Source organism: Castor canadensis, chromosome 17 (assembly GCF_047511655.1).
Source record: "Castor canadensis chromosome 17, mCasCan1.hap1v2, whole genome shotgun sequence".
In the NCBI taxonomy this organism is placed as follows: domain Eukaryota; kingdom Metazoa; phylum Chordata; class Mammalia; order Rodentia; family Castoridae; genus Castor; species Castor canadensis.
In genome coordinates, this window is record NC_133402.1 from 39,492,239 (window position 1) to 39,506,389 (window position 14,151).

General features: G+C 42.2%; 1 protein-coding gene across 3 annotated transcripts in view; it reads left to right on the plus strand.

Moving 5' to 3' along the window:
• Positions 1–14,151, plus strand: part of Itga9 (integrin subunit alpha 9) — a 332,745-nt gene that overhangs the window by 164,353 nt on the left and 154,241 nt on the right. For all 3 annotated transcript variants that reach the window (XM_074060465.1, XM_074060467.1, XM_074060466.1), the window contains one exon: positions 9,626–9,775. In XM_074060465.1, the coding sequence (XP_073916566.1) occupies positions 9,626–9,775 (150 nt within the window). The remainder of the gene's footprint in view (positions 1–9,625; positions 9,776–14,151) is intronic.

Genomic DNA, 14,151 nt, shown 5'->3' on the forward strand with positions numbered 1-14,151 from the left:
ACACACCAGACAAAGGTGCTTTGTGAGCAACTTTTAAAAAGAGAGAGAGAGAGAGAAGCCTGGGTCTGATTGTATCTTTCATCTACCACCTGATCCCTAAAACTTATTTTTAGAGATCCATATCTGTTCAGTTTGAGAATAAATAAAGAAGGGCAAAGTAAAACTGCAAGTTGAAAGCAAGGGAGAATAGCAGTCAAAAAGATAACCTGCATGTACTTCTTTTCTCCCTAGTATTGATGGAGACCTGCTTATATTCCAGTCAGAGCTGAACTTTTGGTCACCCTAGCACTTTATCCAGACTTTCCTGCCTCTTTAGGACATTTAAACCAGCACATTCAGTATGAAATTTATTATATGGTATTTTGCATTCTACTCCCCAGAGGTAGAATCTGAGATGGGAATTTCATCCAGAGATTTATTGAGGGAGTGTTGTCATAAGTAAGAGAAACAGAGTGGGGCAGGGAGAAAGTTGAGTAAGGCTGTGAAGTATAAGCTCAGTCTGATCCCATGGGAGAACTCTAAAGTAGAACTTACCCTATCCAGTCATGAGGGGGATAGGCTATTATCTCTCTGAATCCCCAGGCAGGAGAGTAGGGCATGTGTTAGTTTTCCATGTTGCATTAAAAAAAAAAAGATACACTTAATTTAACATCTTAAAATAACATCCTTTTGTTACCTCAGAGCTCCTGTGATCAGAAGTCTGGGCACTGCCTAGCTGGGTCCCATGCAGGTCTCATTATGCTGCAATAAGGGGCTGACCATCTTTTCTGAGGCTGGGGTCTTCTTCCATGGTGCATTATTGTTGGTGGAATTCAGTTCTTTGATGCTGTGAATCCCATGGTGCATTGCTTCTTCAGGGTCAACAGGAAACTTTCTCTGCTGCTTCCAGTCTATGGGGCCACCTGAGCAGGACCACCCATATCACCTTACATTGGATTCACTCACTCTAACTGATTCAGCAATTTAATTACATCTGCAGACTCCTTCCACTTTTGCCATACAATGTAATCACAGGGGTGACATCCACCAATGTCTAGTCCTTCCTGTACTCAAGCAGAAGTGCTTATATAAGAGAATGGGTTAATGGGGTCATTTTAGAATTCTGCTTATCACAGGGAATGTCAGAGACTTCTCTGCAGAAGGCTTCTGTCACCCAGGGGCAGTCCTTCTGAGAAGGCAGTAGGAGTCCAGAGGGCCTGCTCTCTCTGCCCTTCCTCCCTGTGGGCTCATGGCAGTGCCCGTGGGCAGGTAAGGGATGGGTACACCAATTAGTATGGCGCTTTGGCCTCTTTTATATAGGAATCTCTTAACATCTGTCACTTTAAAAATGGAGACGTAAGATCTGGAATGAGCTGCCTTGAGACTCTGATTTCTGCTTCTTAGGCCACTTTGATCTTTCTGTTTGGCATTAAGAGACATCACAAGGAAAATCATCACACAATGTATCAGACACTCAGTGCTGGTCTTGCAGGCCAGAGTCTGAACAGTGGATTGTCATTGCAGACAAGCATCTACTGGAGCAGTCTGGGGTCAGTTTTGAGATCATTTGCACCTATTATAACTCTCTTCTTGGTGACATTTCTTTCCTGGTAAGAAGCTGGGGTTCACAGAGCTCTATAGGACTGAGAGAGGCATCCCTCTTCTCTTTGGTTCAAAGACTACCTGGCTACAGCTTCCTTCTCTGATACCTGCTGCATTCTTGATCTCTCTCAAAGTCTAAAGGTGCACAGTGAAACTAGCTCTGGTCCTGGTGAGTCTCTTTTCTTCTTTGGCTTCTTCTGATTTCGCCATCTCTACATTATACATTTCTCAGGTGGCCAATGGAGGATTCCCCCTGACTATGCCAGTTTAGGGTTAGATGTTGAATAAGCTGGGCCTCTGTCTCTCCAACATTCCATATCTTATCTATCTGTCTATGTATCTATCCGTCTATTGTATGTGTACGTGTATGTATTTCTGCTGCTACGGTTTTTTGTAACACTAAATTACATCTGAGGTCAGACTCCCTAGAAGCAAAGCCTGAGAGAGGGATTGAATTTCACATACTTTATTGAGTGTGTACTCCTCAAGGAGAACCAGGAAAGCAAGGTGGGGCAAGAGAAGCTGAACAAGAACATCTGTTCTCTCAGTTAGAGAAGAACTTCAGACCTGATCCCATAGGCATTCTGGAGCATAAATTGCACCAGATTCTTCCACTTTGCGGCATTTAGTCCTTGCTCTGAGCTGGGCCAATGGGAAGAAGTTGAGAATGTAAACTCTAGGTGACGCGCCTTATCTGACCAAGGACAGTTCCCTGCAGAAGAGGCACACTGGTATCAGCCAGCATGTGGCTGGGGGTGGGGGAGCAGTTGGAGTGCACAAACCCTGCAAAGAGCCCATCTTCATCTTTTTCCAAACCTCCAGTTAGTCCTTCAGACTGCCTCTGGAGTTCTTTCTTAAAGCTGCCCCTTAAACATTACAGAAGTCATCATTGCCACAGAATGAAGGGCCAGCTCTTTCCCCTGGTTACTGAAAACCTAAGGCTGGGTCTAGCCTGCTTTCCCTCTGTGTCTGCCATCTCCTTGCGCTTCATGTCCTTCTCAGATGGTGGTGATTTGGGTGCTATAGCTCACTTTCTGGAGCATCAGGAGCTCTCCAAGGTGCTCCACATTTACAGTATCTCGTTTTCTCAACAATCACCAGAAACTGATTCTGTCAATCCATCTTACTTCTGAGAAACAGGTTAAAAGAGAGTAAGTGAAGTGACCAAGATCAAAAACCTTCTAAGACATGGATCTGGGACTCTCTCAGACCAAAGACCAGCTGGTATTGAAATCCTTGCTTTCTATCTTGTCATTGTTGTCCTGTTCCTCAAACTGGAGTTGTCTGTTAGACCTCCATTTTGTCTTCACTAACTGATACAATGATCCCCATTCCATTTCCTTTATCAGACTTCTGATCATGTGGTTTTTGTTCCATGACCACCTCCTTTTCAAGGATTCATGACATTCTCACTCTTACCCACTCTGGATCAGAAATAATTTCTCCTTCCTCAGATTTCTACAGTTCTTGTATGGACACTTTCCCATCTGCATCACTATTTTTTCTTCACATCTCTCCTTGCCTCCTCTCTTCTCTGTGCTTCATATGGTGATGTGAGGCACGACACACACATCAACCAAGTGTTGGCAAAAGGCAACTTCTTCTGAAGGGTCAAGCAAAATGTCTGTCCCTCACATTTCCACCACTTCCCACCCCACACACTGTCATACTTAACTCTACCTTGAATGCTAAGTCCTGGCAACTATTGCATTCCATCCTTTCAGACAGAAGTGTGCTCAGGTACTGTCCAGGAGACATGGGAGTTTGTGCTAGAGCTGAGATCCATTGCCACAACTAGTTATGACCTTTTCCTCCCCACAAACACTAACAAAGAAGCAAACCTTTTCCAAATATCCAGCTGGATGTTTTATGTTTCAAGAGGAAAAAGCATTAGTAGAGTGTGTAATTTTCATAGACAAATAGGATAGTTTATGCAGATATGTTAACTGGAGAGTACTGATGCTTTTCTTGCCCTTCCTGAGCATTAATGCTTGCCAAAGGATCCATTCACATCAGACTAACAATATCATCCATTAATGTAATATATTGCAGATAAAGCAATATGTAGCCATAATTAAAACCTCTAATCTCATTGAGAAACTTTCAGAAACAAGATACCCTGATTTGCTCACCCTTTATTTCCTGTTGTTGTGACAGGATTTCTAGAGTTCTTTGAATCAACTGTTTTTGGATCTCTGACTGTCTAGTCAAGGTTTACAACTGAACTCATCCTAAGATAAATGTGTTTCTTCTTTTCCTGGCATAAATCCTGTCTTAAAAGACAGTTATATTTAGTGCTGTTTTTCATAAAGTCTTGTTTAAAATTGTTTCTAGAATTCACTCTTGGTTTTAATTTTGCCTGTTTTCTTTCTAATTTCTAATAGAACTACAAATGAAACCACACTTGGCCTCAGTTTATATTCCTGTAAAATGGGAAATAGTTTCTTACTTTATGCGTGGCCTACAATAAGGATTCATTTAGAATAAGAAAGCTTTTACAGATTTTCTTATCAAAGTTATCTTTAAAATAAAGCAAAGATAGAAATAGCCACCACCTATGTTCACCTACAGTAGTCATTATGTGTGGTGTATTATATTATTATACACTTTCATTGTGCCCTGTAGGTCTCTTAGATTCATTTCTGAATTTTCTATCCTTTTTCTTCTACATGCTTTGATCTGGATATTTCCTGTTATTTACCTTATGGATCAAAAGTCATCTCTCTGCTGTGTCCAGTCTCCAGTTAATTATAGACTCTGGTACCGGCATTTTAACCTCTGTCTTTTGCTTGGTTTCTGAGTTTCACAGTCCCATGTTGCTGTAAATGTGGGAATATAAATGTGTGATCAATATCATGTCACCTCAAAATGCTTCTTTCTCTTTGGAACCTTGACCTGTTGAGTTCTGGCTGACTTACTAGCCCTGAGCTCCAAGGTTTGTTTCCACAGGTTCCTAAGACTGCCAGAAACTCAAAAACTTGACATTTTAACCACCACTTTGTGTTGAGTTTCATAGCCTCTCATCCCACGCTGCTTACAAATCTGGAAACGTCAAGAGAAAAGTGCTAATAAGTGACAGGGGTCACCTGTCCTCTGTCCTTCTCTTTGGGACTCTAGACCATGAAGTCCTAGCTGTCTTGGTAGTTCCTTGACACTTGTAAATAGGTGTGTGTGTATGTGTGTGTGTGTGTGTGTGTGTGTGTGTATGTGTGCATGTTTATGTGTTCAGCTTTTCTAGTTGTCACTGGGAGGATAGGCTTTTAGTAAATTAGTCTGTTACTGGAAATGCAAAACCTTCTGTTTACTTTTATAGGAATCTTCAAGCTTATGAGAATTTTAAAACAGCCAATAATGTTTTAAGTGCCATTCTAGTTAAAGTCAAGCATCACTTAATGAGGAGGATCTGTCTGAGATATACATTGTTAAGCAGTTTTCATCACCTGTGAACACCATATAGCCCGTATACCTACACAGGCTAAGATGGTTATGATGTCCCTAGGCAATATAGTCTGTTGGGACTACCATTGTATGTGACTCTTCTGTGGGAAAGATCGTTGAGCAGTGCACCAACTGTATTATGACCGTAGAGATGGAGGAAATAGCATCTGTTTTTGGAGATTTCCAGGGGTTTTCCAGGAGTGTCTACAAGGTCACCATAAGGCAGAAGGATGTTTGGGTGCTGAGAAATCATGAGAGAGAACAGGATGGAGTGGGCAGAAAGATCATGTGTTTGGAAAACAAAAAATACTGAGGCCTCTTTAAAAAACACTTTGAGGATTTTCCCTAAAGCATGTATCTGACTGAATCCTAACTGCTTATTTGCTGACCTTCTGTGTCATTTGAAAATTTAAAGTGAGGCCAACCCTTCCTGTTTTCATTTAATTTGCCACTGTTGCTGCTGGTGAGCTCAGGAAGAGGAAAACCCTTCATTTTTTTTTTATTCATATGTGCATACAATGTTTGGGTCATTTCTCCCCCCTTCCCCCTGCCCCCTCCCTCTCCCTACCCCCTTGCTACCAGGCAGAAACTATTTTGCCCTTATCTCTAATTTTGTTGAAGAGAGAGTATAAAAAACCCTTCATTTTTTACTGGGAAAAGCAGCTGTGGGGTAGGTTCCTAAGTCATCTGGCTGGATAGCAGGTACTCCAGTGCTCAGGTCTAACTTACTTAGAGTCAGAGTGAGCGGTGGGACAGAGTCACCTTGATGTTATCACCCTTTGGGCAGGTAGATGGTCCCCTTCTTTCCATCCCACTTCCATGTCCTGTACAGACCCTCATTGTCTTTCTCCTTAATTCCATCCCAACCTCTTCTCCCCAGTCTTATTTCATCAGTCTATTTCCATACTACAACTAAAGAGAGATCTTTCTAGAATATTCTTAACTTTCTCCCAGTTCTTTATTGCTTTTAGAATAATGCAAGGGCACCTGGATCTGACTTCTGCATGAACCTTCTCTCCCCAGCTCCTGCCCACAGCCTGACTTTCCTGCCTCTGGGAGTCATGTGCCACCCAGCAGACACCCCATGCCCTCTGCACACTGCTGTGTCTCCCTCTGCTGTCTGACCATTGTAATCCCGAGGACCTCCTCTGGGAAGCCTGCCAGCCCTGTGTGGATCAGGGGTCTTTGCTTTTTGTCCCCAAAGCATCCTCTGTCTCATGCATGTTGTACTGCACTGTCATCACTTGCTTTTTCCCCAGAGACTAATAATTCCCTGATGGTCTTTCATGTCCGTCTCCTTGTGGCCTGGCATGAAGTAAGCACCCAATAAATTCCAAATGGAACATATGTTAGGTTCCCTTAAAACCTCAGCCACTGCTAATTCTGCTGTCAGTCTGGGTATTCTCTGGGGAGAGTGGGAGCTCCTTCAATTTTCAAAGCAGGAGACTCTTGTAGGTTTTAATCAGAAAGGTAGATTCTGGCCTTCCAGTCGGTCAGAATAGAGTATGTTCAGCTTTAGAAGTTTCTGTTTGTAGTGCTTTTTTTAAGTAGTAAAATTTCAGGAACTCTGGTCTATGCCAGAGCCCTAGGCCTCTATCCTGAGGAGTTCCTCCACTTAACTGTTTCACTGAATAGAAGGAAACTGTACTTCCAAAAATGACAAGGAAACCACTAAATGGCACTGCTACTTTCCCTCTGCAGCTCCACAAAAACAAGCACAGTATGGAAGGTTGGGAAAGACTGTCTTTTTGATGGGGTCAGCCTGTTTCTAATCGCTGTACCCTCTGCCTCAGCTCACTGCTCAGTGTGGTTTGAGTTCCTGTCTGCCATGAGCTACTGAGACATGTAATAAGAAGCTGCTTTGCAAGCTCCTTAATTAAAGCAGGTTCATGTAATCATTGCCAGAGAGCACCACATACCCTCCTAGATGTCAAAATTCATTAGTCATCCAAATCAGATGCAGTGAAACCCAGGTTTTCTTCACAGCAGTTACAGCCTGGGTAGCTACGCACTGAGAAATGACCCTCTTTCCTAGTTATCTGTCACTCATTCACCTTCATCCTAATGTGTGGGATGTTTCTCTTCCCCTTTGAGATATATACTGTTAAGTAAACAAGCAATTTTTTTAGGGTGATGCCAGAATCTAGTGTGGTTAGAATGATTTTTAAATACTATTTTATGGACAACAAAGGAAGAATTTTTGTCCCTGGCTCTGAAGAAGCCTGGCTGCACTGCATTATTAGTTTTGGGATAGAAGGCGGTCTGTCTGAGCTCTGTAAAGTGGGGCAATAATCTCCCACCTCAGTATTGTGAAGAGCAGGAGAGACAATGTCTGTGAAGAGCTTAGCCCAGTCCATGCAATGTATCTGGCAGCCAAGAAATGGGAAGTCACTGTCACCTCCACTCTCATCTTCACCTGCCCCAGAATCAGTGTCATCGGTGACTTATTTTGACATGAAGGGTTTTTAATGCAAAACCTTAAAATAGTCAGACTTAAAGAAACACAAAGAATTTATTTTGTGAACATGTCCAGATTGCATTCATTCGTTCATCATTCTCCATACCACCAACCATCACTAAACTCTGGTTAGCAGAGTCAGCTGGCAGAAGGATCTGGATCCCCAGCATGTGCCTTGTTCCTGGAAGGTCACATGTCTTAAATCTCTGTTCCTAAAGTTTGAGTTCTAAAGGACTTTCTGGAAACAGTTTATAAAACGTTCTTCCATTACTCCCCTGGAGAGTTCCTGTATTTTGTTTATGCTGAATAGTTGAAACTATTCCCACATGAATGCTGAAAAAAATATATAAATTATCTGCTAGTCATAGGCATCTATGCTCCTTTGCCCTGTCCTCCCTCCCCACAGCTTAGCAGTTGTGAGCACTGCCACAGTTGCCTCCCATCCTGTGCCTCTCAGCCCACCAGCTCCTCTCCTGGGCTATTGTTGTAGCTTTCTAACCTGCCCTGCAGCTTCCCTGAGTGTGTTTTGCTCAGCTCTGAGAAAGCACAGTTCTAAGAGTTAATGAATCTGGGGCCACATCCCCTTTTCAGAGGCAACTAAAGTAAAACAGAATCAACAAACAAAAGCAAATAAAATCCCCTTCAGCTTGAGGTGTGTGTTTCTGTCTGTTCCCCCAGGCCCCAGTACACACATATTTAACCATAGACTCTTTACTCCACTCACAGGGAACTGAGGTTCATAGCACCCTTCTAAAGAATGCATAGTTTGTGGGTAAGTTGACAAGCTGCTTCTCCTTCATTTTAAGGGGCTTTGAGCCCAAACATAGTTAAGTAAGGGCATCCCTGTGGTGACATGCTGCATGTCATTTACAAAGACAGGACTGAAGACACCTTAAGGAAGAGGGTGCAGTGTAAGATGAGCTAAGCTGCTACTTCCCTATGTACACTACGTGAACACCCAGGTACCCCAAAGGGCAGGCATGACTCATTCTGGGGAAAGGAACTGGTTATCTGAGAGAGTTGGGAGAAGATTATGTTCTGGGTGCCTCCTGGGATCTTTAGAATGTTCTACCACTTAAATACAAAGGGTCTCTGTTCCTAAATCCTCCAGACTTCAACAGAGAGTAGTGTGAACTCCTTGTCTGTTTGCCCAGGCTGTGAGGTTGGCCACTGAGGCCTGCCTATCATCTCTGCTCAGCATGCCACTCTCACTTCCCCCTGCCACTACCCCTGTCTCCCCATGGCTGAGGCAGAGCAGAGGAGATTTGGTTATTGGTGCTTTCATTTGTTGCTTCTCAGACTTTTTCTGCTGGGGCAGCCTACCCCCATAGAGCATGCTGTCCCCATATGCAGGACTACTGACCAGTTTTACCCCTGCCTCTAACGCTCACCTGTGAGGCAGTGACACTGTGTAGAAAGGCCAAGAACTCCATGATTGGACAGATGCAACTCAAGATCCTTAACAGCCATGTGCCCTGGGTTGCTTATCCTTATACTTCCTATTCATTTCCCCAGGTCACAAGGCTGTGTTGTTTGTTTCTCTAGAACATCTCGCACAGATCTAGCATCTTATAAGAGAGTGTGTGCTCTCTTCCCTTCCCCTCTTTTCTCACTGTGATTATCAGTCTACATTTCCTTGGGTCTTGAAGTCCTTAGGCTCCAGAGGACAGAGCACAAAGCCAGAAGTCATACTTTCATCCCCGGCTCCACTAATGACTAACCCTGGGGGGACCCCTCAGTGTCCTTAGGTCCTGTGCCCTAACACAAAATCCATAATGTCAGTGCAAAGGAGCTTTGATCATCAACATGTTCTGGAAGCAGAGAGCTACCAGTGAGTGCAGATGGTCTCCCAGTCACCAGCTGGCTTCTAAGAAGTTTGGAAGATTAGAAAAGTAATGTCTTCCATATACTCAGGAGAATATGATTTAGTTCCATGAAAGGTAGAATAGAAAAACTCCACCCATTCACAGTGATAAGCTGTTAATGGAACAAGCTGATGAACTGTTCCAGCCTGGCTTCCATCATCTAAAGGATGAGAGCAAGGATGATGGGATCACCTGAAGCAAGCCACGTGGAAGGTCTTTGTCAGCTGTGACTAGGGCATAAGGGCAGCCTTATGGTTAATATCCTGTGTGTTTGTTTTTACAGCAAAGGGTACGAGACGTCATCAGCCCCATCGTGTTTGAAGCTGCCTACAGCCTTGGTGCACATGTAACTGGTGAGGAGGAGCGGGAGTTGCCGACTCTGACACCAGTGCTGCGCTGGAAGAAGGGACAAAAGATTGCTCAGAAGAATCAGGTCAGAACCCAAAAACTCACAACTGGGACACAATGTACAGGTGCACATGACAGAAATAATAGCTAGTGCATATCCCCCTTTCTCAGCCTTCCTTTCCTGATTGTAAAATGATGAGATAGATTATCTGATTGTTTCTGACTATCAGGAGATACAAGCACATCCAGACCTTTCTCACGTTGTTAGAAAACTGCAATCCCTATAGGATCGGGAACTGACCACTTGGCTCTCAAACTTGTTGCCTGTTCCTGACTGTTACCAGAGCTTAGATTGGCACACAGTAGGTGCTCAGAAAGTATTTTATTGGTAGGGAAATAGTGTAATGAAGAAGCAAGAGCTAAGTGTCCCTACAAGCCAGAGCATGGTGGCAAGTATAGGTGGGGGCCCTGTCCTGGGACATACTTCTTGGATTCTGAGACATGCTGCTGTATAGAGGAGCTTTGGAGTAATACTGGGTGCAGGACATACAGGGCAGGAGAGTGCATGTGAGCTGACTGTGCAGCAGAGTGGCCTGTCTGTCTTAAGTCATCTGAGATGTACCACACTGATTACCAGGCAGGAAATCTGCAAGGAATCTGAGATCCCAAGTCTATTTTAAATCTTTCCCTAAAATTCCAAATAAGTACAGATCCAAGACCCTGGGGAAGATCAGAAAAATCTTATTTTTGACTAAACCAGACCCATGGGGAGGGGAGCAACAGAGCTGTGGGACCACCTGCTGACCCCACCATCCATAGTTCTTCAGACTGCCCTAAACAGAGAGAATCATAGCAGATCAGTGACCCATGCCTTGCAGATTAAAGTTTTAAACAGAGCCACAGGGGAAGTGTTTGAGTTTTGAAATGTCCATTTAAGTAAGTGATGAGATTTTTTTTTTAACCAAGACGTCTTCATTTTCTCCCAGAGTATCTCCCATATTGTCTTGGGTCAGGTTTCAAGTAGTAGAACCTGAGATGGGGATTTGAGAATACACGGTCTAATAGGGCTGTGCTCTTGGGAAACCCTGTAAAAGAAGGACAAGGGGCTGAGCAAGAATGTGGTTTCTGCTGATACTTAGCTGGGAGACCCAGGAGCATAAACGATACCAGAGAATTGACCTCTACTTAAGGCACAGAGGCTGGCCTTTCATGCTCCATATTATTCAGCCATTGGCTGGCTGTGGGGTGTGAAAGGCGAGCATTGTCTTCCCAAAGGATGCAAGTGGAGCCATCAGCTGGGAAGGGCCCACAGTTGTCAGTGCTCACTGTGTGCATATACCCAAACCTGGGACTACTGCCTTTTGTGATGATACTTTAGATTTAAAACATGGGCTTCTTTGAAAGCACAAGTGCCTGGAGAAGACCTGACCTTAGGGTGAAGTATGAAGAAGGCAAGGAGAAGAGGAGAGGGAGATAAGATGATTCTGTGTGGAGAATTAGAAATTAATGTCCTCCCCTGGCAGTGAAATGAGAAATCAGACTGGGGACCCAATAAATCATAGTATTCAGATAATTTGTACATAATGAATCCCCATGCCTACAATTACTCCACTTTCTAAAGTGAAAGCTTGCTGGCCAGAAAAACATACCCATATTGTGTAATAGAAGATGTCACTTGGGGTATCAGAACTTATTTCAGAGTCCTCTGTGGTTGTACTACTGAACTGACCTAGGGTGTGAGTTGCTTACTCTGTTCCACATCTTGCTAGCTCTGGGAAGACCTTCCACAGTGAACCCAACTGTCATTCTTACAAGTTCATCAGGGGCACAGAAGTGGACATTATTTAATGAACAGCATATTATAATCTTTACTAACATCTTTAGATCAAACAGCCTGATTCAAGCTGGAACAGGTTAGTATCAAAATGATGTTCTTGGTCACTTCAGGTTCAAGATGGCTGACCAAACACAAATGTTTATATTTTCACCTCCTGAGACGCCATTGCAATGGGGGAAGCAGGCATTAGCTAACAAGAGAGCCTGTTTTTCTGGAGTGAGTGAAGAAGATGGAAGAGTGTTGGTGAATGAACTTGAACCATACATAGAGAGGCTGGGTACTCGTCTATTTGACAGAGAAGCTAAACCCTAGCCAGGCAGGAGTTACAGAGATGGCAAGAGTGAGGAGTGAGACTGAAAATGGGGTCTGCTAGAGTGTTCAGTGAAGGTTTGATATGTGGAGTTGTTGTCCATCCCTGTTCCCACCTCTGCACATTGCAGGCATGCTGATTAGCAAGCAGCCAGGCATTCTACTCACTTGTTCCCTGAAGAGCTGAATAAATAGTTTGAGCTGGTTAGATAAATTACATAAGCTAGTTCCCCAGAGGAAAGCCTTTCTTCTGGTATTTGAAGTCCTCAACATAAGAGCTAGCTTTCCTCTTGTCATCTAGCCAAACGCTTCCATCTCTTTTACTTTATCATTAAATATGAGTGGACAGCCAAGGAAAACTAAAATTGGAGGAAATGTGGTACATGAAAAGAAAGACCAATATAAATCTAAATAAACATAACTGACTTAGAAGGAAGTGTTATTCAGGTAACAAAAGAGATTATAAATTTTTGATTTGCTATTTGTTTTTTGAGACAGGGTCTCACGATTTAGCCCAGGCTGGTCTTCAACATGAGATACTCTTGTCTCAGCCTTCTAAGTGCTGGGATTAGAGGTTTTTGCTACCACACCCAGCTTCAGATAATAAAAATTTTTAAAAAGAAATTCTATATAGTAAACAAAAAACTTGAAAATATATTTAATTCAATATTATGTGGAAAGGATTCTATTTCTTTTCAAAGAAAGAGGAGAATCAGAGAACAAGGAAAGTGTTCCAGAAAATTAAAATTGTGATTACAGAGCCAAATATTAGGTGAAAGGATTAAAGATAATGGTAAGAAATAACCCATTAAGAGGCAAATAGTAAAAGAAAGCTTAAGGATACATCTACAAGGTTCTATATCCCAGTAATAATACCAGAAGTAAAAAGACAAACTAAAAGAGAAATTATAAAAGAAATAATAGAATAAGATTTCCCAAAGTTTTTTAATTTAAGAGGCCTACCAACTTGCAAGCAAGATGAACCTGAATTATTATATACCTATCACTTTGAACTGTCACTTCTCCCAAGACTGAAGGAAATTTCTAAATGTTTCCAGGTCAGAGAATGCAGCATGGAGATAATGGGGAGTCTCTATCAGCTAACAACAATCTGAGAGTCAGACTGATTAATCCGTTTGACAGTAAGATTAGATTAGATTAACCTGTTTGATTTGTTAGTAAGATTAGATTAGATTAATCTGTTTGACTGTTAGTAAGATTAGATGATGAAATAAATGGCTTCAAAGCTCCAAGGGGAAGTGAGTTCAGAACTAGGATTTTATTTTTAATCTAACAGTCAAGTGTGATGTAAACTACAGTCACTTTTCAAACAAGCAAAGACCTGGAAAGTTTACCTCCCTAGTAATCCTTCCAAGGACACTATCTGAAGTGTACGCCAACAAAACAAGGTGACAAGCAGCAAGGCATGGAGCACAGAGGCTCTGGAACGCCAACAAATCTAATGACAAGAAATCCCAGGATGACAGCTCTACAGCAAGTCCAACAGTTGATTCAGTTTAGAAAAGGGAATCAGTGAACTTCCAGAAGAATGGAGCCAAGCAATAGGCAAAATGACAAAGTGGCAAATATTCAGAATATGTGTATTTTGAATATTTTTCTTCTATGCCTTTATTAGGCAACCAAAAGTCCTGGAAAATAGAAATATGGTCAGTATGCCAGAGTACAAATATAAAACTAAGAAAAATGTGGGATTTTGAGTGAGTAATAGAGTGCAGGTAAGAAAAGGACCTTGATAGTAGAACATTGTCCCTTCAGTGGAAGTCAAATATACCCAGACTTTGATATTGCCTGCATGGAGGAAGATTCATAATGATGACAGATGCCTTGGCTCTACTGTCAAAAATTGTCATTAACCATAATAACTAATTAATATAATAACTAATGTAATAACTAGGTAATAATTGTGCTAATGCACACACACACTTTATTGGTTTTTAGTCTACCATCAAGACAAAATTAGTGCTTTGGCAATTGTATACAATATACATGCCATTAAATTTTACTGAATAGAGGTAAACAAAGAATGACACAAGTTCTCTTAACATCTTAATCTTTTAAATTGGTAAGGTGAGATGTTGCAAAATGTGATGAAACCAAAATAGCTATTATTACTTAAGATTACAGAGCTCACCAGCAATCTATGTTTAACAGGCTGACCAGTTATTCTAATTCAGCTAAAGTTTGAGAACCACTGTAGTGGCAGCTCCAAAAGTAGTGAATTACCTGTCAAAATTAGGAAGGGGAAGAAGGAAGAAGACATGTGTGATATAAATTCTTATCTATTATGACAGGAA